Below are 22,814 nucleotides of genomic sequence, written 5' to 3'. Positions count from 1 at the left end.
TAAAAACACTATCATTCAGTATTCACATTTTAAAGAATCAGAATCAATGAATTGTATTGAAAGTTTGCACAGTGTAAAATGAAAGAAGTTTTGAAAGTTGAACTTAACTCTCAGTCAATTGTTCTTTCTAGACCTATTAAGTATTATGTCTATTATTATTAAATCTGTCTTTTAATTTCAATACAAGAATGTCCTCTGGCTCGTTTCACATAATAAAATCTATAATATTTCCAATATAGGCACACAGGTCATACACTCTAAACCAAGCTTTAAGTGGCAAATTTATTTCTGCTGTTGTTTCTGGTTTTAAAAATAAAATTTTAACAAAATATTGTAAGAGATTGTGCCTACATAAGCACACTAACGACATCATCATATGCATTTTGCAAGTAGATATAATTCCTAAATGTAGGCCATTAAATGGAAAATCGATAACATATATGGGAAAATTGATAACATATTGAATAAATTGAGAGATGACAGTAGGAATGAATATATTCGACAAAATTGACCAAAATGTAGGCCGATATATATTTTTTTTTAGATTGAAAACATTATTCCAAGAACTGGCCTTTATTATTAGGCCTAGATTAAAACAAGAGGGACAATATCTTTGCAAAAAACTTGGTAAACAGATGTACACGTCCATCTGTTTTGTCAAATAATGAGAAATGCTTAGAATGTACAACCAGGATACGCTGTTTAAAATACCACTAGTTTTGTTGATTTCGTTGTATTAGTCCCACATTTAAAGAAAGTGATAACGTTTTAGGACCATCACCATTGCACTAATGAATTGCCATCGAGCATGTTTTAGTTTCGCTCTCTAATTAACGTCTCACGCTCCATGCAGCACCCATAATTTTCCGATTTTCATGATTGAAATTACATTGACACATAAAACATGAAACAACAATTTCAATAAATAAAAACAGAGTTGACAAACCAGTAGTATTGCACACAGCCTGTGGCTTTATTTTCAGTATTAAATACTTTTAAGCGTAAAAGTAATCGACTACTAAGAACGCTTACTACAGTACACATTTAAATATTTAAATTTCAAAATATTTTTAATTCCATAAATTGCAGAATGGAATATACCTAATAACAGACGAGAGAGATATAAATATGTGTAAACTGGGATTTTTCTTCTAATCGTGGATTGCAGTGGAGATATCCAGCATTGGCCTACTTGCATGCCGATCTTAAAGCTTGGTTCTCACTAGAACGCAAGCCGCAACGCAAGCGAATTGACCAATCACAAGAAACGGTTCGAATAATCCATTGCTTGGATTGGTCAATATGCTTGCGTTGCGGCTTACGTCATTACGTTGCGTTCTAGTGGGAACCAAGTTTAACGTTTCAATCCTGATACAGGGTTATAACAGTACCTTCCTTAAAATACTTATTTTATTTAAGCATGATAATATCATTCTAAAGTTGATAGATTCTGTGTAATTAATGTGATGTGTTTAAAAAAATAACTTTCAGGAATAACATTTCGTTTAGAAGGAATGTAATTACAGTATTTATTTATCTTTTAGACAGATAGCGGAAATTGGCTTGATGATTTAAAAAAAAACCAATTTGTTTACCTCCATAATTGAGTCTTTGTGAGAATTGGGATAGCATAATTGGGATAGAATGAGACATATTCTATGACATCATCTACTGTATAATCTAACTTCAACCGTTTCTATTCACGGATTGACATAAAGTGAAGAACATGTGACCAATTCAGAATTTTAAAGTAAATGAAGCATTATTTAGAATGTAAACTTTGGATGTTTACATATAAACTATCATTAATTTCCACAAATATTTCAGTTAATGAATTAAAGTTATAAAGAAAGTTTAAAATATTAAACTAAAATGATGCACATAGAGTTACAGAGAGCAGTTTTACATTACAAAATTAGTAGTACTTTAACAATTTGGCAGAAAGCTACTATTTTTTATTCAGCTATATAGCGCTACCATTAGTTTTGCATCAGCTTATTACTTTATTTTTCCATCATGGAGTGAACATGCTTAAAACATACATTATTATTAATGTACCCTGTAATTGATGAATACAGTTAAATACAATTATCAATGAATTCTGTTCAGAGATTCATCGGCTATATTGAATAGATAAGAAAGAGGGCCCACTCTGCGAGCAATATTAAAAGCGGTCTCGTCAGCACCATTACGTATCGACGGATCGATGTAACGATTCATTAACAAGAGTTCCAGAACTTCTTTTGCTTCTCTGTTTGATGCCGCAAGATGCAAAGCAGTTTGACCGCCATTTGTTTGACTGTTAATAGACGCACCATTCTCTAATAAAATTCCAGCCACGGATGCCTGACCCCAGCGGCTAGCACAGTGTAGAGGTTCCCAGCCATCTAAAGTTCTAGCTCGTACATTTGCATTATATTTTAATAAATAAGTAACCATTGAGAGATGCCCATTGTAGCATGCCCTATGAAGTGGAGTATAACCATCTTCATCGCAACAGCTCATTAAAGAGGCCTCATTATTTAAAATTTCCTTAATTATGTCCAATTCGTTATTCTCGGCTGCCCAGAGGCACCGCTTGGTAGGGTCAGTCTCTACATCTTCACGGATGTCACTCTGGAGGTCATCGTCGCTCACACCGTACGACTGACGTAGAGACTTGCGTTTATTCTGATCTTCCATAACCTTTAGGAGTAACTCAGTCTGCTTTCGCATTTTCTCATTATGCTCTTCACTATCATAGCTACTACTAGGTTCTTCGTACTGGTCAGCAAGGTACTGTTCAACGGCCTCTGCATAGATTCCTCCTCTACTCTGTTCCTTTGTTTCATCACTGATGTCATTTGTATCTAGTGTTAACGTTGATGCTGTGATTGGCTTTATATGTTGCTGAACTGCGCTCTCATCATGAGACATCAGTTGTTCACGCATTTCCAGCTGGTTTATGCTTTCAATGCTAACACTGATCTGGCTGATCCGGTCTGCATCTAAACAACTTGCCATGCTGACTCGATGTCTACAATTCTCAATCTGAAACTAATGCGAATATTAGATTTAAACAGTATAAAAAAGTAATGAATAACTGGAATAATAAGGAAATCAATGTCCATGCAACACTGTGGGACGAAACGACTCGAAGCACATTTATACCAACCACCTGAGCTGTTTCTGAACTGAAAGGTAGGTTTCTTGTCAACAAAATGTCACCTGGTCTGGCTGGAGGCTGGAATTTACTTAACAGTACAGATGTGTTTGGGTGGCCTCAATGTATGTTTATCTGCGTACCAACAGCAAAATATACATGATGTAATTTAAGATGTTTATATAAACTTACACAATTTAATTATGTAGGCCTATAGCTATTTTATAACAAAGAATCAAGTAAAAAGAGGCAGAGTGAGTCTTTCCTTCCTTTTTCGAGCTCTCCCCTGTTTAATTGAATACACGGCGGCCCGGTAAACAGTAGTATTGCCTGAATGATAGTAGAGAGCGCCGCATGTCGGTTGTGGTGTGTCAGTGTCGGTAAAAATATATATATATATAAGCCTAGTACTAATTAATAGGATCCATTAATAGTATAGTTGATAGTCAATTGACAGTATACACATCATTATTCACAAGTGCTCTTAACATACATTTATTTTTGTATAAACTATAACTATGAAATAATAAAATTGTGTTTGAATGTTTTTTAATCACTACCATCTACCGCAAGAGGGCGAACACGAGGTATTCGAAATACTCTATTCTACAGTAGTCGTAAAAATAGTCAATCGATGATGGCTTCTTCTGGAACAACAAACCCGAACAGTAGGTTTATATTGTAGATAATCATGGAATATTGTAGCTATTTTTATAGTTTGCAATTAAATAATTATTAAAAGAATTTCAGTGATCTGTCTGTTGTTTATTGTATAATTTTAAAGCCATGAATTAACGCGTTATTCTCGTTTTAACTAGTCGCGTCTAGGCTAGGCCTAGGCTAGACTTACGTCAGTTACTAGTTAGTGCAGTGGTGGGACGGCGGCGCCCGGCTCGGGGGAGAACGCGCTAATTTGCGTAGATGACAGTACCTAGGCCTAGCCTAAGGCGTAACGTGTTTAAAATAAATTTTACTGTAGATATTGTTTTATAAAATGTATAATAAATTCATTATGTACTTAATTTGGTTAAAAATATGTAAATTGTAAAAACAACACAAAAAAACTGGCAGTTTGAATAATGTAATGTATGTACTGTAGGCCTAACTAAGCCTACAGCTAGTAGTAGGCCTAGCTAGGCCCTATTATTATTTAGTCATAGTATAATATTTAGGCCTACTAGACTATTTAGTTAGAATTAGGCTTGACCTCGACCGTAGCTTGACCTCCAACAGCATTCTATTTGGTAACTTTTCTCTTTCAGGCAACAATGGATCAACATCTAATACAGCAAGTTCTTCTGCATCAGTGGCATCATCATCCAGCAATGGTGGAAACAATGAGGCTGAGGTTGAACCTGTTGGCGATTCCTTAGACACGTTCTTGACACAGATTGAAGACTACGCACCAACGGTTAGGAGCATTATTGCAATGAATATTTACTCTTAAGACACATTATTAGCTTTATAACATAAACATATCATGAATGAGAATATTTTAAAATAACTTGTTATTTTCTTAACTGCAGTAGTCAAACTGTTATTGTGTTTCTGTACTGTAGTTTTCATAAACAGTAGCTTGTCATATTTTTTTTTACAAAAACCTGATTAATGTTATACTTCTACATATATTTACTTAACACATTGAAAATACACAATGAAAACCAAAATAATAATAAATAAAACACATTGTTGACCAATGTATTATTCTTTTATTTTATATTAAGAAATATGTCCTGTACATTAAAAAACGTTAATTTCATAAATGATTGTACTTGATTTCCAGATACAATGTCAATGATTATTATACTACTTGGTAATATCAAGTAATTTAAAAAATTTTGTTTTTTCTTATATTTTAGATACCTGATGCTGTTACTGGGTTTTATCTGAATCGTGCTGGATTTGAAGCATCAGATCCTAGAGTGTAAGAATAATTACATTTTTTCATATTATGTGTGTGTAAAATTTAAAAAATGAAAGGATAATGTAGTGTAATGATATATTTAAACATTAATTGAGGTATCTTACTCAATGTTAACATGCGTTAAAATTCTTTTTTATCAACATTTTATTTAGATTCTTTTCTGTTCTCTATCGCAGTAATAAATATAGTGCTACAATCAGATTTGCTTTATAAAGATGTATTGTTCCCCCCAAAAACATAGAAAATGAAGATTAATTAAATCAGACTTTGAATAGGTTATTTTGTAGTTTTAATCAAGTTTAATCACTTCCGTAGAAAAAAAAAATGTTTTCACTTATAAATAACATAATAAATGGTTAAATTCAACCAAAAATCCATTGGCTGGCAGCCAATTTGACCATATTTTTGCTATTATTATTGTTATTTTTTTTTTTGCAGAATGCGATTGATATCACTAGCAGCACAGAAGTTTGTGTCTGATGTTGTGAATGAATCATTACAACATTGCAAAATGAAAGGATCTGCACAATCATCAAAGAAATCAGGAAAGGTGAAGAATATTGATTTAGTTATGACATTCTCGAGAAAGTAATAAAGCCCTGGCAAAGGATGCCTGTTATAAATAAGTGTCCTACACACTCCAACCATGGACCTATAAATTAGATTATAAGTCCATGATCCAACCAAAAATTTGATCAATCTAGGGTTTCAGTTTTTGTTGCAATGAAGCTTTACATTTTTCACTTGAAATTACATGCATGAGTGAATTTCAGATATAACATTCTTGAGAAAATAATAAAGCCCCAAATAAGGCCTAAAAAATGTTCTGTTGCCTACACACTCATATCCAAAATTTTATCAATCTAGAGTCCGATTTTGTTGCAATAAAGCTTTACAATTTTTTTCTTGTTGAAATGACATTCATGAGTGAATTTTTTATATAGCACCCTCTATATGTTGCCCAGTAGTATTTTTTTGCAAGACTACTACATTAAATCATAGAGATATTATAGTTCACTATAATATCTCTATGATTAAATTCAGCTAATATCAACAAAATATATATACAATGAATTCAAAATATAATTTTTTTTCCCTTTATTTTTAAAGGACAAAAGATATACACTTACCTTAGACGACCTCACACCTGCTCTAAACGAACGTGGCATCAATGTCAAAAAGCCATACTATTTTACATAGCTAGAACTTGTGGCATGCTGTAATTGAAAAGAAACAATGAGAATAATGACAAAGGCATTGTACTATATTTAAAAAGATCATCATCATCATACAATTATATATAACAATATTGTGTGATATCGGAACAAATCATTTGGTAAACTTATCTTCCAACTGTTGAGATGTATATGGATAGATTGGAGTTAATGTCTGAGCAAGAATGTTCTTCAACCCATAATTAAGTCCATTGTTACACATGGAAACAGTATCAAAAAGATGTGGCACTTCAAGGAAAAAGAGGCATCAATGCTTTGTGGTTTCGTCTATGGGGCTGAAAAGTCGTAAGGCAAGAGTACTGATACAGGTCACCCAATTAGAACCAGTTTAAATGAGGCATCTAACAACAGGACACTGAGCTCGCCTTTCCAAGATAAGAACTTGTAACAGTCCTTTGATCTTATGTCTGGTTGCGACAAATACCAACAGTACTGTACTATGTACATATTCTCCATGGCGCGCGGTGCCTGTTAAGGGGCGTGGAACTGATCGTGTCGCATTCACAGATAAACTCTTTGATCTCCGGAGCTCAGCATCATGTTATTAGATTGCCGATCTTTTAAAACACCAACACAACCAAAACCAAATCGTGTGTGCCTTATCCGCACAGAAATACTTCGTATGAGAACAAGAAGGTTGCATAGAGGTTGTAATGCCTTAAGCTCTGTCTACACTATTAAACTAGTTTGACAAAAAAAGTTTGGTGTGCTCAAATATGGTAGTGATATGCCCAAATATATTAGTGATATGACATCATCACATTTTTTGTCACATAAAGTTTGATAGGTGTAGACAGAGTTAAAAGCAACATCAACGTCACAATAAACTAACCATTTATTACATGATATAAGTTGATACTATTTTCCTGGTTTTGAGTTGTCATCACAATATAACATTTAAACAGGAAATATGTGAAATTAACGCAAAGTAGTAGGTGACGTAATATCTATTATATAGCATATTATTTCTTCACTGGTTTAAGTCAGCAAGCAAGGATATACTGTAAATATAGAACTAGTTTTAAAAATAAAGCGCCATCGATTTATCACAAGATATGATCTTGCCGTATTTAAAAATCGTAGCATGTATTTTCTTTTGGAAAATAACGATGAATGAGGGTGGATTATTGGGTTATGTGTAAATTAATTGAAAAGAAGAATCGGAAATAGATAAATTAAAAGTTTTTTGTATTATTAATATGAGTTTTTATGAATTAATTATTTGACTATGAAGAATTAACAATAATACGAATAAGGAATATATTTGTTCATCACACTATCAATAAAAAATAGTATGTAATTTTTGTTTAAAGGTTATGGAGTCTCGGGAAACATAATTGTATGGGACCTGGAGATCTGGATTTTCAATGTCTTTTTTATTATGAAATATAAACAAGCCTTTTGTCGGAGCTCCCCTTTAATAACAGTTTTCTTTAAAATATATTAAAATAATAAATGCTGTGTATCAGGCCTGCTTGGATATTTATCTATTATATTTATATTTAAATAATGTATATTGATTAACCAATGGTGTAATAAGACACCGCGTTATAAGTTGCGCCAACTGGACTTCAATTAACTAAATACTGTACTAAAATATTGATCGAAATCTATAAAATTCCCGAACTTTGGCGCCCTCACTGTAATTGTGTAGGCATACCGTATTACAAGAATTATTAGTGACATACTTACTGTGTGATATATACTAGCGAAAACATCCTGAACTCATAATAATTAATATTTTTTTTCCAGAACCCCGAGATTATCCAACCCCGCTAACTTAGTCATGAAATCAAACGTCGCGGTTTCGCGATTATAAATACTAGTAGTTAAAACGTTTTTTTTTTCTTAAAGACTTGTGTTTGAACATGTGCCACTGTCGTCAAAGAGTATCCTATTTTTAAAAAAAATTGAGTGATAAAAAGTGTAAAGAAATGTGGTTGCGAACAAGTATAATGAGAAGGCCTAAATGAACCGAAAAAGCCATATACAGCATACATATTCAACTTAAGCACACGTTCTGATAATACCATTCGTACGCGCGTAGCATAACAAGTTAAACATAACAAAACTATAAAAAAAAAACACTAACAAAACTTAGGTCACGTACTACTATAGGTTTCAGTTTAATTAGGACAATAACTCCAATAATATACCTCTATACATTCCAACTTTTTTTTTCCATTGTTAGCCCACACAATTACCTCTGGAATTCAAACGTGAGAAAAAAACTACTTTATCGGTAAATCGTTTGATTTTTCTCATAGTAACATTTCATTAGCAGCTGGTTTGGCTGTTTAAACATGGCGAACTTTTCTAATACCACCAAATCTCCCGAGCCTTATTCGCGCAGAAATACTCCTTTGAGAACGAGCAGGTGGTAGGGAGGTAGTAGCGGCTAAAATAGACTACAACGGGACATTACATATTCATTTATTACATAATAACATGAAGCTGTCTCCTGGTTTTAAATCGTAAGGTCTACGATAATTATAATATTTGATCTGAACAGGAAAGCTTTAACTCCATTAAGTAGGTGACGTAATATCTATCTATAATATACATTTCTTCATGTGTTTCTATATAAATATACAATTGTTTAGCCTATGGTGGCCTAAACTATTTTAAAGTTTGCCAATCTTTGGAAAATGAAATGCCCATTTTATAAAAACAAAATGCTGGAAATGCGATATGCCTATCATTCGACTTCATTATGATGACTCAATAATTAATAGGATATATCAATAACAATTGGTTTGATGCATTAAAATCCTGTACTTTACCAATGAACTATTCTACGCAAAGTACATTGTATATTGTCTTTGCTATTGAATCCTTCCTTCCTTTTAGGCTTTTATAAGGCTGATGGGGGTCGTAGTGTGTCAACACTCACTTCCACCTTTTACCAAATTCTGGGTTACAAAACACGTCACTCGAAGACCGTCTATCGTCCGAATAACAAGCATGCATCTTTTGGTGGTGATGGTTGTTATGGCAGTTGCCATGACAATTACTGTGCAAGGATATCAACGAATATCTATAGTAAATATATTTTTTTAATTGTTTTATCTTAAATATTAGATCTAATTTTAATATAATAGTTAGTGCTTGCAATATTAATATAACACGAAATAAGACGTTTAAACAAACTAGGGTTGTAACTATAATAATGCAGTTCTTCAGGAAACTTACTATGTAAAGTAAACCTAGATTAGTAAAATGTCTGAAATGTTAGCTTATCAAGTACATTAAAGACCTGACCAAGCTAGGCCTAGGTTATACACTTGTTGCAAATTGAATATACTCTATTTTGGTAAAGTTGGCTTAACTCAATAATAAATTTAAGTGTTTGTTTTGACAGGAAATAACGTAAAATAAATTTATTAATTTAATCTCTTTCATTATTCGAGTGCTCTTTACCTTGATATTGCTCACGTACCTGGGAATAAAAATAACTTTGCATTGATAAATAAATATTTCTAATAAATAAATATTTCTAATAAATAAATATAAAAAAATGTTGTCGATTGTATAATGAAGTATCCATAATTAAGCTTGTTTTCCACTATGCGAATCGAACATTTGTGAACTTTGGTTACGGTCACTAATGTAGTGAGACAGACTGCATTGTTTTCAACAATTAAAGTTATAGCAACCGAGACTATCTGTTATCAAAGGTTGACTAATACATTAGTGACACGATGGTATGTCGGTTTGTTACATAAAACACATTTCCGTTCATCAAAACTTTGACATGCATTGCTTCTGAACCACTTTTTGCAAGATCCAGTGTAATGTCAACTATAAACAGTATAATTGTTTTATTATTATTTGGAATATTTACTAACATTAGGCATTGAGAAGAAACGACATTTAAACATTAAACAAAAGATTTTCCAAAAGCTTAGAAAGCTAATTGTCATAACAAAATAGTTATCGTATAAAGAATGAATTACCTCATCATATTTATGTTAATCTTCGATGTTACTCTCACAGATACGATCCAAACGTAAAGCAACAACACTAGAAGGAAGGAGGTGGCCAGATGGAATCATTCCGTTTACTATTGATAACTCATCAAGTAAGAAAATAAAAAAATTCAATTATAATTTTCAAAAATAGACAAAAAAGAATATGATCGCGAGAGCTTAATTTAAAGGCGATGGATAGGTTATACATTATTAATTTCATATGAATTCAATACAAACGACATTTATTTTCGTCCAACAGACATCCAACAGTAAGAAAAACATAAAGAGTACTTTACAAATATCATTTTGGATGACGTTGAAGGCAGCAGAAGATAAATTTTATAATTATATAAATATGCTATTATTAGTAAGATGAATGATTTCAATAACTAATAGGAACACATTGGCAATGATTTGGACATTTGTAGTGATAATGACGAACACTGATGCTCGTGGAGTTATTTTGCATAATCACACATCAGTATCAACAACATATTTGTATCTATTTATATTATTTGAAATATTTGATTTACAGTACCAGATAGAGATGTTATCCTACAAGCAATGGAGGTTTGGGAAACGAACACATGTATAACATTCGTTGAGCTTACCGACCCGGAAGATATTGATGATGAAGATAAAACCAGGGTGGTCTTCTTTCGAGGAACTAGGTTAGTCTGCAAAACTCTGAAAACATATTTCTCGATAGTGTATGTAAACGAAAGTGATCACTTTTAGGCCTAGTATTGATGGAAAACTTAATTTTTGTAATTATGCAGCAATTGCATTGACTTATGTTTAAGTAACCTACTGTAATTACCAACTCTTCAGTTAGTCCTTATCTGAAAATTATAAGTAAAGTTTGGTTCTCATGTTTTGTCAGTCAATCTATTTATCATTACTATACTTTTAACTTTTACCTTTTTAAATCCTCTTTTGTTTGTCTTTCTGTGTGATTATAATTTAATTAAACATCATTCTCCTAATGTATGATGTATATTGAAATAACGAAATAATTTGCCATAATCAAATAGCTCTGGAAATGATCTATTTTGAAAAATAACGGCAGCAAGTAAAATGGCTAGAGAGTTAACTTTGAAAGCCACCTAAGATGATGTAGACACATATTTATTTATTAGCACGTTAACTGTTATTTTATGTTTATTATTAAACATTTATTGGTGTTCGAATGACGTATTTGAGGATACTGTCACCATCAGGTAAAAGCTTTTAATTCATGTCTGATATAAGATGTATACTATTGTGTGTATCATAATGTCTCTAAAGATGAAAAAATATCGGACTATATAATATTATATTTATTATTTTTAGCTGCTGGGCTGGCGTTGGAAAACATGGATATCCTGATCAGTATGTCTCACTTGGACAAGACTGTGATTTTGTAAGTTCTATATTCTATCATGCCTGAATTATAATCGTGGAATAGTTAGTATCAACTGATGCTAAATGTATACACTTGTTCCAGTTTGCAGAGAATTTTGAAGGATCAACCACGCATATGTAATCTCAGCCAAAAAAAAATTGAATCATTTGTCTCTAGATTATCGAGCTTTCGTTTGACTAATTCTAGTCATGAAGAGTAAAAATCAGTTTTTAATTCCAAAGTTTAAAATGTATTGGCCTAAATCCATTACATTTTTTTTTTTGCATTAAAAAATTTATTTACTTTCAATGACATAGTAACAAAATAAAAGGAGATACATAATATGACAAAGTAAAATTGAAAGAAGGCTTGATCCCGATGAAGGAGGACTTGTGTTGGGCAATCCTGAAACATAAAATAAAGTGACATAGATCAAATTGATCAAGTTGTAGATTATCCTTGTCCATTCCTCTAAGGCAATCTTCTTATATCTTAAATCTTGAAATATTACATTTTCAAATACATATAACATTCATCTAAAATAACATTGATACAATTTTGTAATTTTCCACAAGGTTCATGTTGTACTACATGAAATAGGTCATGTGATTGGTTTTGAGCATGAACACAAGCGACCTGACCGAGATAAATACGTTCGTATTAATTGGCTAAACATCGACAAAGATGATGCGTACAACTATGAGAAACGCAAAACGCTGACATCTGTGCCCTATGACCTCTATTCAATAATGCACTATGCTCGTGAGGTAAAGTAATTGTTAATACAGTATTTTATAATTCATTTTCTATACACAGTCTCCTATCATCGTTAATTGTTAATAACAGATACTCTCGTCTATTGAGCGAAAGAAAGAGGCTAGCACATCTCGATTACTTTTTTACTGCATGGATTTCACAACATGCAGAATTCATTTGTCCTATCATTGCACACGAATAATACACGCATGTAATTCATTTCAGACTTTCAGCTCTAACGGTTTGCCAACAGTTCTGACGGTAGATCCGTTGAAACAGTATGATATAGGAAAGGTGTATGTTCTTAGTTTTTATGATATAAAGTTAGCTAATGAAATGTACAACTGTAATGGTAAGTGTTCAATAAGAAAAATAATTGATTGCTTTTGACTTGTTATGTTATATACAATCACAAATACCTGTTTGTTATCATTGTTATTAATAAAACGTTTTCTTTTTTTAATTAACAATATAATTGTTATTATAGTTGAATCTAAACATGACTGAGAAATAATTATAATCACACCTTTCTATCTTCTTCTTGTCTGCTTGAAATTTTCACAGAAAACTGTATTCACAAAGACGTTTGTCAGAACGGAGGGTTTGTGGGACCGAGTCCAGACTGCCATTGTGTGTGTCCAAATGATTACTATGGGAATCGTTGTCACTTCGAAAAAGCTCCCGCCCCAAAAGGTATGTGTACTACCAACGAACACTACAGCTATTAAACTAGTTTGACAAAAAAGTGTGATGTGCCCAAATATGATAGTGATATGCTTAAATATAGTATTGATATGACATATATATGTGCACATCACATTATTTTGTCACATAAAGTTTGATAGTGTAGACAGAGCTTAAGGAACAAAATAAAAATAACTAATCAACAAACAAAGAAGAAAAAAATGAAAATTTAAAAAAAAGACTCCATATATAAACATAATATTGTGATGTATTCGGTGTATAGATTAGTTTCAATAATGTACACATTCATGTATACAAACCTAATGTGTTTTATTTTCTATCAAAAGGTTGTCGTCATCGTATTCTGAAACCTGGTAAATTAACGTCACCAAATTACCCTATGCCTTACAGTAGCAAATCGGACTGTATATGGTACATAAAGGTAATTATCGTGCATAGGTCCTATTGATTATTTGTGTAATGCACGGCACGTTTTAAAACTATTTAAACTAATACCTTGATGTTTAAGCTTACATAGGACATATTTTGCAAGAACATTTTGTTCTATCTATCTTTTTACGCTCCTCATATTTGTATTGGCGAAGAAGACGGCAATTTATACAAAAGCATGCATAAACGTCAACCGTCATTATCGGCTCTGGTTGTTTTAACGTTCGTCCTCGTCCAAAACGAAAGCATAATAATATTTCTATGTAGGCCTGATTTCTAAATATCATCTAAATTATGTTAATCAACAGGCTAAAAAAGATCAAACAATCAGATTGACTTTCACTGAATTTAATATCGAAGATTCACCACATTGTAATAGAGATTACCTAAACATACGCACGAAGAATATGTACCAAGATGAAGATAAATAGTAAGTACCTTTTATACAAACATTTATACCTAATTGTGTGTATTATTGCATTATGTCTTGTACCATAGAATTAGTTTGGTCATCATACCAACATAATGGAATCTATCCAATTCATTCCAATTCATTGATAATTACAAATAATCATAGTATTTCTAAATTGCTGTTTGTATATTTCAATATTTGTGTAATACTTTCGTCAGCTACTGTGGCAACAGAATTCCAGAGACTATAAAAACAGAAGGAAACGAAATGATGTTGCTATTTATTACAGACTACGTAATAGAGTCTAAAGGTTTTTCAGCAGAACTCAAGTTTGAAAATAGAGATAAAAATAAAGGTAAAGGTAACAATCATTTTGTAAGATTTTAGACGATGACGAAAACCACAAAAATGTCTTAAAATACAGAATATAATAAAATGTTTTTCCTACCATGGAGCAGAACTATGGAACTGTGTCTAATTTGATTCCCGTTTGTCTTATTTAAACTTGTTTTAGTATGTTTTGTTTAATTCTAACTTCTTTCAAGTTGTTAAATCCAGTAGTGTTCGTTATATATATACATTATTGTCGTTAATCATTTTGATTAAAGGCAACTACATGTACCATAACATTGCATAAATATACTGTACTGATGATACATTTTTAGAAAAATATAACCCGAACTGTTTTGAGAGAAGTTGTTACGAATACTTGAAAAAACCTGCATCTTACGCCAACGCTAAAAAACTTTGTGATGATAAAGGAGCAACGTTATTGATGGTCAGTAGTGCAGGGGAAAATGAGTTCCTGAGGATAAGCTTCGGAGAGTCTTTAATTGGTAGCAGTTACTGGATTGATTTTCCAACTGACGTCGCTGAGAGAGAAACCGGCTGGGAATGGTCAATAGGTATGATCTTTTATAGTCATATTATTTTGTAGTCATACAGTAATTCATATAATATTTACTTATAGTGGGTGAGTGGTCGTAGCCACAACATTTCGGCAAGGGTTCAAGGCTCTCGCTCCATGTTTCTGGCGGTAGAACAAGCCTTCTCGGATAAGGAATTTAAACCGTGAAGTATGGATGTGCTTTACTGTACATCGAAAAATAAATATTTCACAAAAAAGCAAAAACAAAGAAACTTTTAACCAATGTGGTACACTTAACAAATTACACTTGGCCTACCTAAAATATAGAAAGTAAGTAAATATCTACTTAAACTTATACGTAATGTATTAATGAACATTTTTTTTCGTAGCGTGGTATAAGTATTTAACTACTTTGAATGGAACCGAATGTTGTATTAACCGTGTGTTCGATGACTGGATCTCCGAATACTGTGACGACACAGATCCGTACGTCATTTGTGAAACGAAAGTTTCAGAAGACGTCAACCGTAAGTTATGAAGAACAAAGAACAAGTGAATATGTGTTAGTGTATTATATTAGTGAGGATGTGTGGCGCAGTGTGTTGGACGTTGGACTACTGATCGGGAGATCGTGGTTCGAATCTAACTTTCGCCTGATCTTTAGGCAAGATACTTTACTTACGTTTGCCTTTCTCCACCCAGGTGTATAAAATGGGTACACGTTTAGATCAAGACACAACTTTGCGCTGATTACTAGCTGCATTATAGGAGTGTTTGATGCAAAAAAATTGACCGGGGTAATAATGTTCAGCGCTTAGAAGTTTCACAACATTAGGCGCTATATAAATCCAGGATATTATTATTATTATTATATTAGTGGGGAATCGGGTGCAATTTCTGGTCCATAAATTTGGTTGAGGTTTGGTATGCTCTGTATGGGTACGAATCTATGCATTTGTATAAACTTGTGAGACATGTTATTATTTCAATAAACATCCAAAACCAATTACTGTACCTAAGTCATAGTCATATCATAATACGATAACATTCTTACTGTACTAAAGAACCATAGATTAGATATTCATTCACAAACAAAGCATAAAAAATAATAAAGTTTACAAAATAAATAAGAAAAATTATACAGAAAACTCGTCGAAAAACACTATCAACATACACACAACATTATTTCAAAACATTTATTACGAATTCCGGTTATCAATTTACATTATACAGTGTTGCAAAATGGGTTAGTAAATTCGGACACATGGTCAGATTTTTAGCTTTCGAATTTATTTAATTATTACGGAATAGTTGATATAATACACAATGCAACAATGCAAATTAAGTAAATGTTCCTTCAATTTAGATCATGCAAGGGCAAATAGGTAGCAGATTAATTGTCAACTTCCTATGAATTACCCAGTGGTCCTATTATATAAACATAAAACAATGCATATTCTCATCCCATGTACTTTTAATTAGACCTTAAAATAGTAATATTTCAAATAAAATAAAAAAGAATTTCAAATTAGGCCTATCTAGAGTTCCTCCTTTTTAACACTAAGTTTGAATGTGTTGCTTTACTTTAATTTCCCGAAGGATTTAATGATATTAAATATATGACTGTAACTTCAACCAAAACAATATAAACCAAAATGACATCATTTTAATCATATCCTTTATAATAGCCAAATGGCGCCAATGGTCTGAATGGAGTGGTTGCACAGCTACTTGTGGAGGCGGATTCAAAACGCGATATCGGCATTGCAGTTTGCCTGGTCTTTGCAATGGAACGAATAATGACACGGCTGCCTGTAACATAGCTGAATGCCCTGGATCTTATGCTCAGGGCAAAGGGACCGACCAAAGCTCTTTGGAGGATGGAGATTCTTTTGAGTCATGGAATGCTATTGATTCGATATATTGGCCTAAATCTTCAGATGGTAGCTGTAGTGTGACTAGTAATTTGAATTGTTTTATAATCAAATCAAACAAAATAATGTTACTTTTATATTAGAAAAAATAAATCATATATAACAAAATGGCCTTGCTAAAAAGATCAACTTGAAAGCATACCTACCAATAGGCAATATTATTATTAATATATTCAGTACTAATTATTATCATTATTTTTAATTAAAACACAGAATTGTTTTGAACCCATGATAGAAACAATATATATTTCTTATAGGTGTAATATGTTTGTATTTTTTGTACAATTTCGTAAAATTATACTATGGTGTTTTTTAAAAATAGAATACGAATGGGAAGCCTGGTGGGTAGTCGATCTTGGAACATCATACACTGTAGTAAAACTATTCGTTACGATTGATGCTCAAAGATGTAAGTTAAATTGATGTGCAATTTTCTACCTTTCTTACATCTCAATTACATTATATTCAATCCCATTTAGAATTACTCTTTTACTTTTTGTTTGAAATTAAAGCAACTGAAATGTTAAAAGGTATACTGAATAGTCCTAGGTTTCCTTTGCTACATAGCAATTATTTCAATTTGCTCACTAAAAACTATTAGATCAATTTGTTTTACAATAGTACCAGGTATATTCGTTTTTCTGAACTGAATTATGCAATGAATGCCCAACGAAATACAAGGCACTCACAACAATTTTGTTTATCTATTTTCAATTTCTCTAGATCCAACAATTAAAATGCAATACAATCTGGTCCAGATACACTTCTAAGACCCATGTACTCTTGTATTCATTAAATTGTAATAATGGCTATATATGTTTATTGATAAAATCATTATTTTATTAAGTATACAGAATGCGGGGGTATGTGATACGTGTTGGAGAGTCACTTCAATTACTCGATTCCAACCGACAGTGCAGGAGTGTCCTCTCCGACGCAGATATAAATGGACATTACCAAATTGAAATACAATGTTCTCCAACACCGACTGGACGCTATCTGAGCTTCCAAAAAGAAGGTCATTACGGAAGAATAACATTATGTGAAGTTGATGTCTTCGTATCTGGTTAGTTATGCAAGATAAACATAATGTAGACTCTATTTTGTGTCAATGCACATGCGCTCTTTATTGTATTGCTTCCTAGTCTATCGGCATGCGTTGCTGCGTAGTAGCCTACTTAATGTATATAATCTTTATTGTCTTTCTTTCTTGTTTGTTCATTTTCATATACATAAAATCAAAACTAAAGACAAAAGACCAAAAAAAAAGCTTTCGCTTATCGAGTTTTGGCCTTTTAAAATAAATAAAACTTAAACTAGAACGAATATCATTTCTAAGAAAGAAGAATCTGAAGAAAATTAATTACATAAATGAAAATTAAAAACTCACTGGCATTATCAATATGAATATGAAATAAGTAATAGAAGAATATTATACACATTTTTTTGTTTGTTTTTTAAATAGAAAAAAACTAGAAATAAACTAAACATCATATAATGTTATCAAATGTTCTTTGACTTTGATGGCAAATTGTTGCTAAAAGTATGTTATAAAGAAATGTTTATAGTGCGCAGTCCACCGTTTCAATTTTAAAAACAGCGTTGTGCTGAAAAATTCCAACAAATGTCTAATGTATCACGCATCTAGGTGACTTGCGATAGTCATTTAGACCCTATCTAATGACGCCTGGAGAATCTTGTATAGAAACCAAAATTAGCTCAAATTAAAAACCTCCCAAATATATATTCTGTTATCTTTTCAGCTTTACAATGTCCCTTTTTGGATACACACTTGGTATATGTCGATTCCTCATCTAGAGGTGCAGAAGTTACTTGGCCAGATCCTAAGTTCATCGACAGCTCATTTGGAGGAAAAATAAAGTGTTCTAGAAAATCTGGTTCATTCTTCCCAATTGGCCAAACTACTGTCACGTGCACAGCAGAAAACACATTCTTTTCCTACCAGAACATGTGTTCATTTTCAGTTAATGTTCAAGGTATGAGTTCTTTCTATAGAATACTTTTCAAAATTTTTTTAAAAGATGTTACGCAATCCAGAATATCTATGTCATCGTCTACAATAATAAATTGGGGTTAAGTTGTGGTGGATTGTCCGTAAAGTGGTCATAATGCATGCCTATTCATATAATTATATGTACTGTATCTCTACACATGGAATTATATTCCAGTATTGGTAAATGCCATTACATTGTCACATGTGTATCACATGTGCCATCTGTATTGTATTATATTGTATTAAGGTAGGGATTGTGTCACGTGAAAAAAAATGTGTTCACATATTGTTCCATGTATACAGTTGGTTTATTCTTATTTTGTTTTTACCATCTGCCCATCTGCTATTTATAGTTTGCACGCAGAAGTACAATTCGTTTTGTTATGCTGTAGTACACGAGAAGAAAACATACATTGAAGCTAGAGAAGCCTGTATAAAGATGGGATTTGATTTGGTTAACATTGAGACGAAAGAAGAAAATGACTATGTTTGGCAGAAGTTGTTGCTTGGTTTGACCGATCAAAGGGATACGTATATTGCACCAAATGATAAAAATGACGAGGGTGTTTTTACTTTGCCAACCGGAGAAAATATCACCTTTTCAAGTAAGTCTAATTTTGTACCCAGTAAATATAATGTTTAGAAGCATAGTAGGGAATGGAATATATGAATGTGGTGTGTGCAACCAGTATCAATACGTTACTAGTCAACCTTACTGACAATTACACAGCCTTTAGTTAGGCCTATTGTTATTGATTATTTTCTTCTTTTTTTCATATAACTAGCCAAAAAAAAACAACTTAGACCGTTTTGTTACAAAACGAACCAGTAAAATCTTTTTGACTTGTGCTTGTTTGTTTGACTTGATTCAATTTCGGCACAACACAAAATTACAGAATAATACAAAACAATACACATTAAACAAAATGCAAAGGATTGTCAGAACTGAAGCAAACTAATTCACTGAATGCGGACATTCTTTTAATACATAGTATATGTAAATACAAATTACATCTATTTAAAATTCATAATTATACCTTTGAAGATTGGGATTTTGAACAACCAAATAATTACGGTAGCGGACAACACTGTACCGTCATGTATAAGTATGAAGGAGAATGGGGAGACGAGGATTGCCAGTTTCCTAGGATTTCAGTATGCAAGGCACCTCTGCCAGGTAACAATAAACCTATTTATTTTCATCAAGTTTTTACCAAATGGAAACAAACTACTATAGACCTTTGCTACATGTCCTTCCTGTTTATTAAACTAAAGTAGGCACAATATAAATCAGTTTCAATAATATCCTGCTACATATAAAATCACATATAAAAACAACTTTAGTTGTTGGTAACAAATCACCGGCTTCATCTTGTTCCAAAGATAATGTAAGTAGTAGAAATTTGGTTTATCGAGCAAGCTCAGCAGCAAAATAATAATCATCTTTACTTTATTTTAGGTCAATGATTTGGATTGATTTAGTTCTAACTAACCAATAACTAACCAAGAATATTTCTTCTATTTTCTCTAAAAAAAACTTTGATAACAATTCAGTTATTCACTTAAGCATGTTTTAACTGTAACTATTAACTTATAAATGCTAGTCAGCTATAACATCCTTTTTACACTCATTGTTATATTTCGTCTTAGTTGGAGTTGTACCTGAAATAGATGTTCAATTAGTGTTACCAGGGAATGTTACCACACAAGATACATTTACTATTACCTGCCAAAGTGATCGTGCTGTCCCACCAGTGCCAACAATTACACTGTACAAAGATGATTACAAGATACAATCTGAATTAGGATACAGTTTAACACATACAGTTATGTCTGCTTCACATGCCGATTCTGGGGTGTACACATGCGCAATAAATAATGACGAAGGAAGTAGAGACAGTGAAAGCAAAAACCTTTTTGTTTATGGTAAGTGTGTAATACTTTTCGGTACATACCAACATTTAATGATATATGTATGTTGATCGGTTGCGTAGTAGCTTAAATTAGTACGTGTTTTGAATTACATAAACTTTCTAAACGCTGATCTCAAGTTCGTGTAAATAGGCTATATTGCTATTAGAAACCCATATTAAACTTCCTATTGTTAGTGTAGAAAAGATTAGTTTTGGAAATTACTGCTGTTATTAACAACGTAAGAGTGTTTATTTTGATATCTACTGTTTTTTAGGTCCACCTGATCCAACACCTACAGTTGAAATTGAAACTTGTGATCATGAATACAAAGGAGTTTGCTATCTACCTATTGCAACTAGACAAAACTTTAAAGTTTCCAAAAGGATATGTAGAGCTCTAGGCGGACAACTTGTGACTATCAAAGATGCAGGTGTAAACAACTTCGTTCGTAAGCTGGTCAAACTTGAAGCGTACATTGGCTTAACAGACATGCAGAAGGAAGGAAACTGGAAGTGGCTGGCAGGTGGAAAGCTGAAGTTTAAGAGTAAGTTATATTAATTCGTGTTTGTTTTATGTATTGCTAAAACACATGGATGAATGAATAACTTCCCACCTAAAGGAATGTTTTAAACTTATATACTGAAGTACTTCAACCATGTTGGTTATAAATGATGGAGGTTAAGAAGGATGTTCTACCAAGGTATACTAAGAGTTTAAGATTGCCAATAATAATACTTTTATGTGACATTAAAATACTGCTTCAATCAGTTTATACTAGGATACTACTGTTATTATATTATTATGCTGCATACGATTAAAACCGATCAAATTAAACGATTAAATTACAATTTGTTGGTAACTGTACAGTACATTTTGGTATTTTATTTTTAACTTCAAAGTAATGATAATGACTATTCACACAGCAATATTTTTCGGTAAATTCAACTGACTCCCTATTTCCATGTACATGGTCTACTATAATTAGTTTAGGATAAACAGACTATAGTTCATAACTACATTTATGTATATGTATTTTAGAATGGATGAAGAACCAACCAGACAACAAGGGCAAAGGGAAGGGTGAAGACTGTGTAGCCATAAAACCAAACGGATTGTGGAGAGACGTTTCGTGTAAACGTAAGATAAGAGCAGTATGTGAAATACGGACTCGCGATTAAAATGAAAATACTGTAGATTAATAATATCAAATTAGCCATACCATTACGGGTAAATGAATACTACGAAACTAATACGTATAGAAGAAAAGAGGTATTTAACTCTTAGAAAAACTAGTAAAAGTGATGGATTTTTGCGGGAAATTATCTCCTTTTCTTATTAATTTTAAAGACCAATCAATTTTTATTATAATCTTTCGTTTTTAGCAATTTATTTTTGTTATATAACAAATTAGGTTTACGTCAAACAGTATTTAACCGTTTTCGTACATGGTTATAATTTGTTTTCTTGTTATAACTTAAAAGAAGTTCATAGAAAACATCGACTCAACATCTTTGCGGATATGAATAAAAACAGAAAAATAATAATTTAATGTTTCATATTTGAACTCATTCCGCCGATATCTTAACTCCCTTTCTGTAATAAAACTTTATACCTGTTTATTTATACCAAGAAAGTGTATGTTCAATTTACTATTTATTTTTAACGAAATACTAGTAACAGATGTTGGACGGAAAATATCTCGAGTCTGGTCAACACGGATTTCTGTCCGACGAACTATATTTAGATGTATCCCACCGTGACGAAATATGCCAAAAATCGACCTAGTTTTAATTTTTACACTACAATCTAACCACATTTTAACTTAATCCTTATATAAATCTGACAGATTTCATAGATTTTAACTGCGGACCGTTCACCTATAACATTATTGGTAATCATAATTGTTATCAATGCTACTACCACTACTGTATCATTATAGATTAATTTAAATGCTTATTGATCGATAATACGGTTTATTATATTAATCATTATTTATTGCAAATATTGCTCACGAATATTCACATTAATATGCAATATCCTGAGCGATTATTGCGTCTTAGCATGTCTGGGTTATGACCGATTGTAACCGATCTTCCTTCCTGAACAAGTATACGACATAAGCTCTA

At 32.2% G+C, this 22,814-nt stretch overlaps 3 protein-coding genes across 3 annotated transcripts; 2 read left to right on the top strand and 1 right to left on the bottom strand.

Moving 5' to 3' along the window:
- Window positions 1-949: 949 nt before the first annotated feature.
- On the bottom strand, window positions 950-3,191 carry LOC144836095 (ankyrin repeat domain-containing protein 49-like). The gene is made up of 2 exons (XM_078691282.1): window positions 3,155-3,191; window positions 950-3,036 (listed from the first exon to the last, which is right to left on the bottom strand). The coding sequence occupies exon 2, from the start codon at window positions 3,001-3,003 to the stop codon at window positions 2,092-2,094; it is 912 nt and encodes a 303-aa protein (XP_078547408.1). The 5' UTR covers window positions 3,004-3,036; window positions 3,155-3,191; the 3' UTR covers window positions 950-2,091.
- Window positions 3,192-3,766: 575 nt separating this feature from the next.
- Window positions 3,767-6,276, top strand: LOC144836094 (transcription initiation factor TFIID subunit 10-like). The gene is made up of 5 exons (XM_078691281.1): window positions 3,767-3,810; window positions 4,405-4,553; window positions 5,002-5,066; window positions 5,505-5,616; window positions 6,177-6,276. The coding sequence occupies exons 1-5, from the start codon at window positions 3,777-3,779 to the stop codon at window positions 6,264-6,266; spliced, it is 450 nt and encodes a 149-aa protein (XP_078547407.1). The 5' UTR covers window positions 3,767-3,776; the 3' UTR covers window positions 6,267-6,276.
- A 2,845-nt stretch (window positions 6,277-9,121) lies between these two features.
- On the top strand, window positions 9,122-22,311 carry LOC144835554 (uncharacterized). The gene is made up of 21 exons (XM_078690635.1): window positions 9,122-9,343; window positions 10,298-10,382; window positions 10,808-10,943; window positions 11,605-11,674; window positions 12,232-12,423; window positions 12,638-12,764; window positions 12,977-13,105; window positions 13,444-13,538; window positions 13,855-13,976; window positions 14,177-14,313; window positions 14,624-14,863; window positions 15,216-15,353; window positions 16,515-16,787; window positions 17,083-17,169; window positions 17,608-17,826; window positions 18,524-18,757; window positions 19,128-19,379; window positions 19,820-19,951; window positions 20,425-20,700; window positions 20,963-21,232; window positions 21,727-22,311. The coding sequence occupies exons 1-21, from the start codon at window positions 9,167-9,169 to the stop codon at window positions 21,864-21,866; spliced, it is 3,531 nt and encodes a 1,176-aa protein (XP_078546761.1). The 5' UTR covers window positions 9,122-9,166; the 3' UTR covers window positions 21,867-22,311.
- Window positions 22,312-22,814: the final 503 nt, after the last annotated feature.

This window comes from Antedon bifida, chromosome 2 (assembly GCF_963402885.1).
Source record: "Antedon bifida chromosome 2, ecAntBifi1.1, whole genome shotgun sequence".
Classification (NCBI taxonomy): domain Eukaryota; kingdom Metazoa; phylum Echinodermata; class Crinoidea; order Comatulida; family Antedonidae; genus Antedon; species Antedon bifida.
This window is presented reverse-complemented; position numbering and strand designations above follow the sequence as displayed.

Bases quoted from the DNA above. Each gene is read 5' to 3' on its own strand.
- LOC144836094 (XM_078691281.1), top strand. From the start codon at position 3,777: ATGATGGCTTCTTCTGGAACAACAAACCCGAACA. The intron at 4,554-5,001 runs GTTAGGAGCATT...CTTATATTTTAG, and splicing joins TTGAAGACTACGCACCAACG to ATACCTGATGCTGTTACTGG. The intron at 5,617-6,176 runs GTGAAGAATATT...TTATTTTTAAAG, and splicing joins CATCAAAGAAATCAGGAAAG to GACAAAAGATATACACTTAC.
- LOC144835554 (XM_078690635.1), top strand. From the start codon at position 9,167: ATGGGGGTCGTAGTGTGTCAACACTCACTTCCACCTTTTACCAAATTC. The intron at 11,675-12,231 runs GTAAGTTCTATA...ATTTTCCACAAG, and splicing joins TTGGACAAGACTGTGATTTT to GTTCATGTTGTACTACATGA. The intron at 17,170-17,607 runs GTAAGTTAAATT...TATTTTATTAAG, and splicing joins TACGATTGATGCTCAAAGAT to TATACAGAATGCGGGGGTAT.
- LOC144836095 (XM_078691282.1), bottom strand. From the start codon at position 3,003: ATGGCAAGTTGTTTAGATGCAGACCGGATCAGCCAGATCAGTGTTAGC.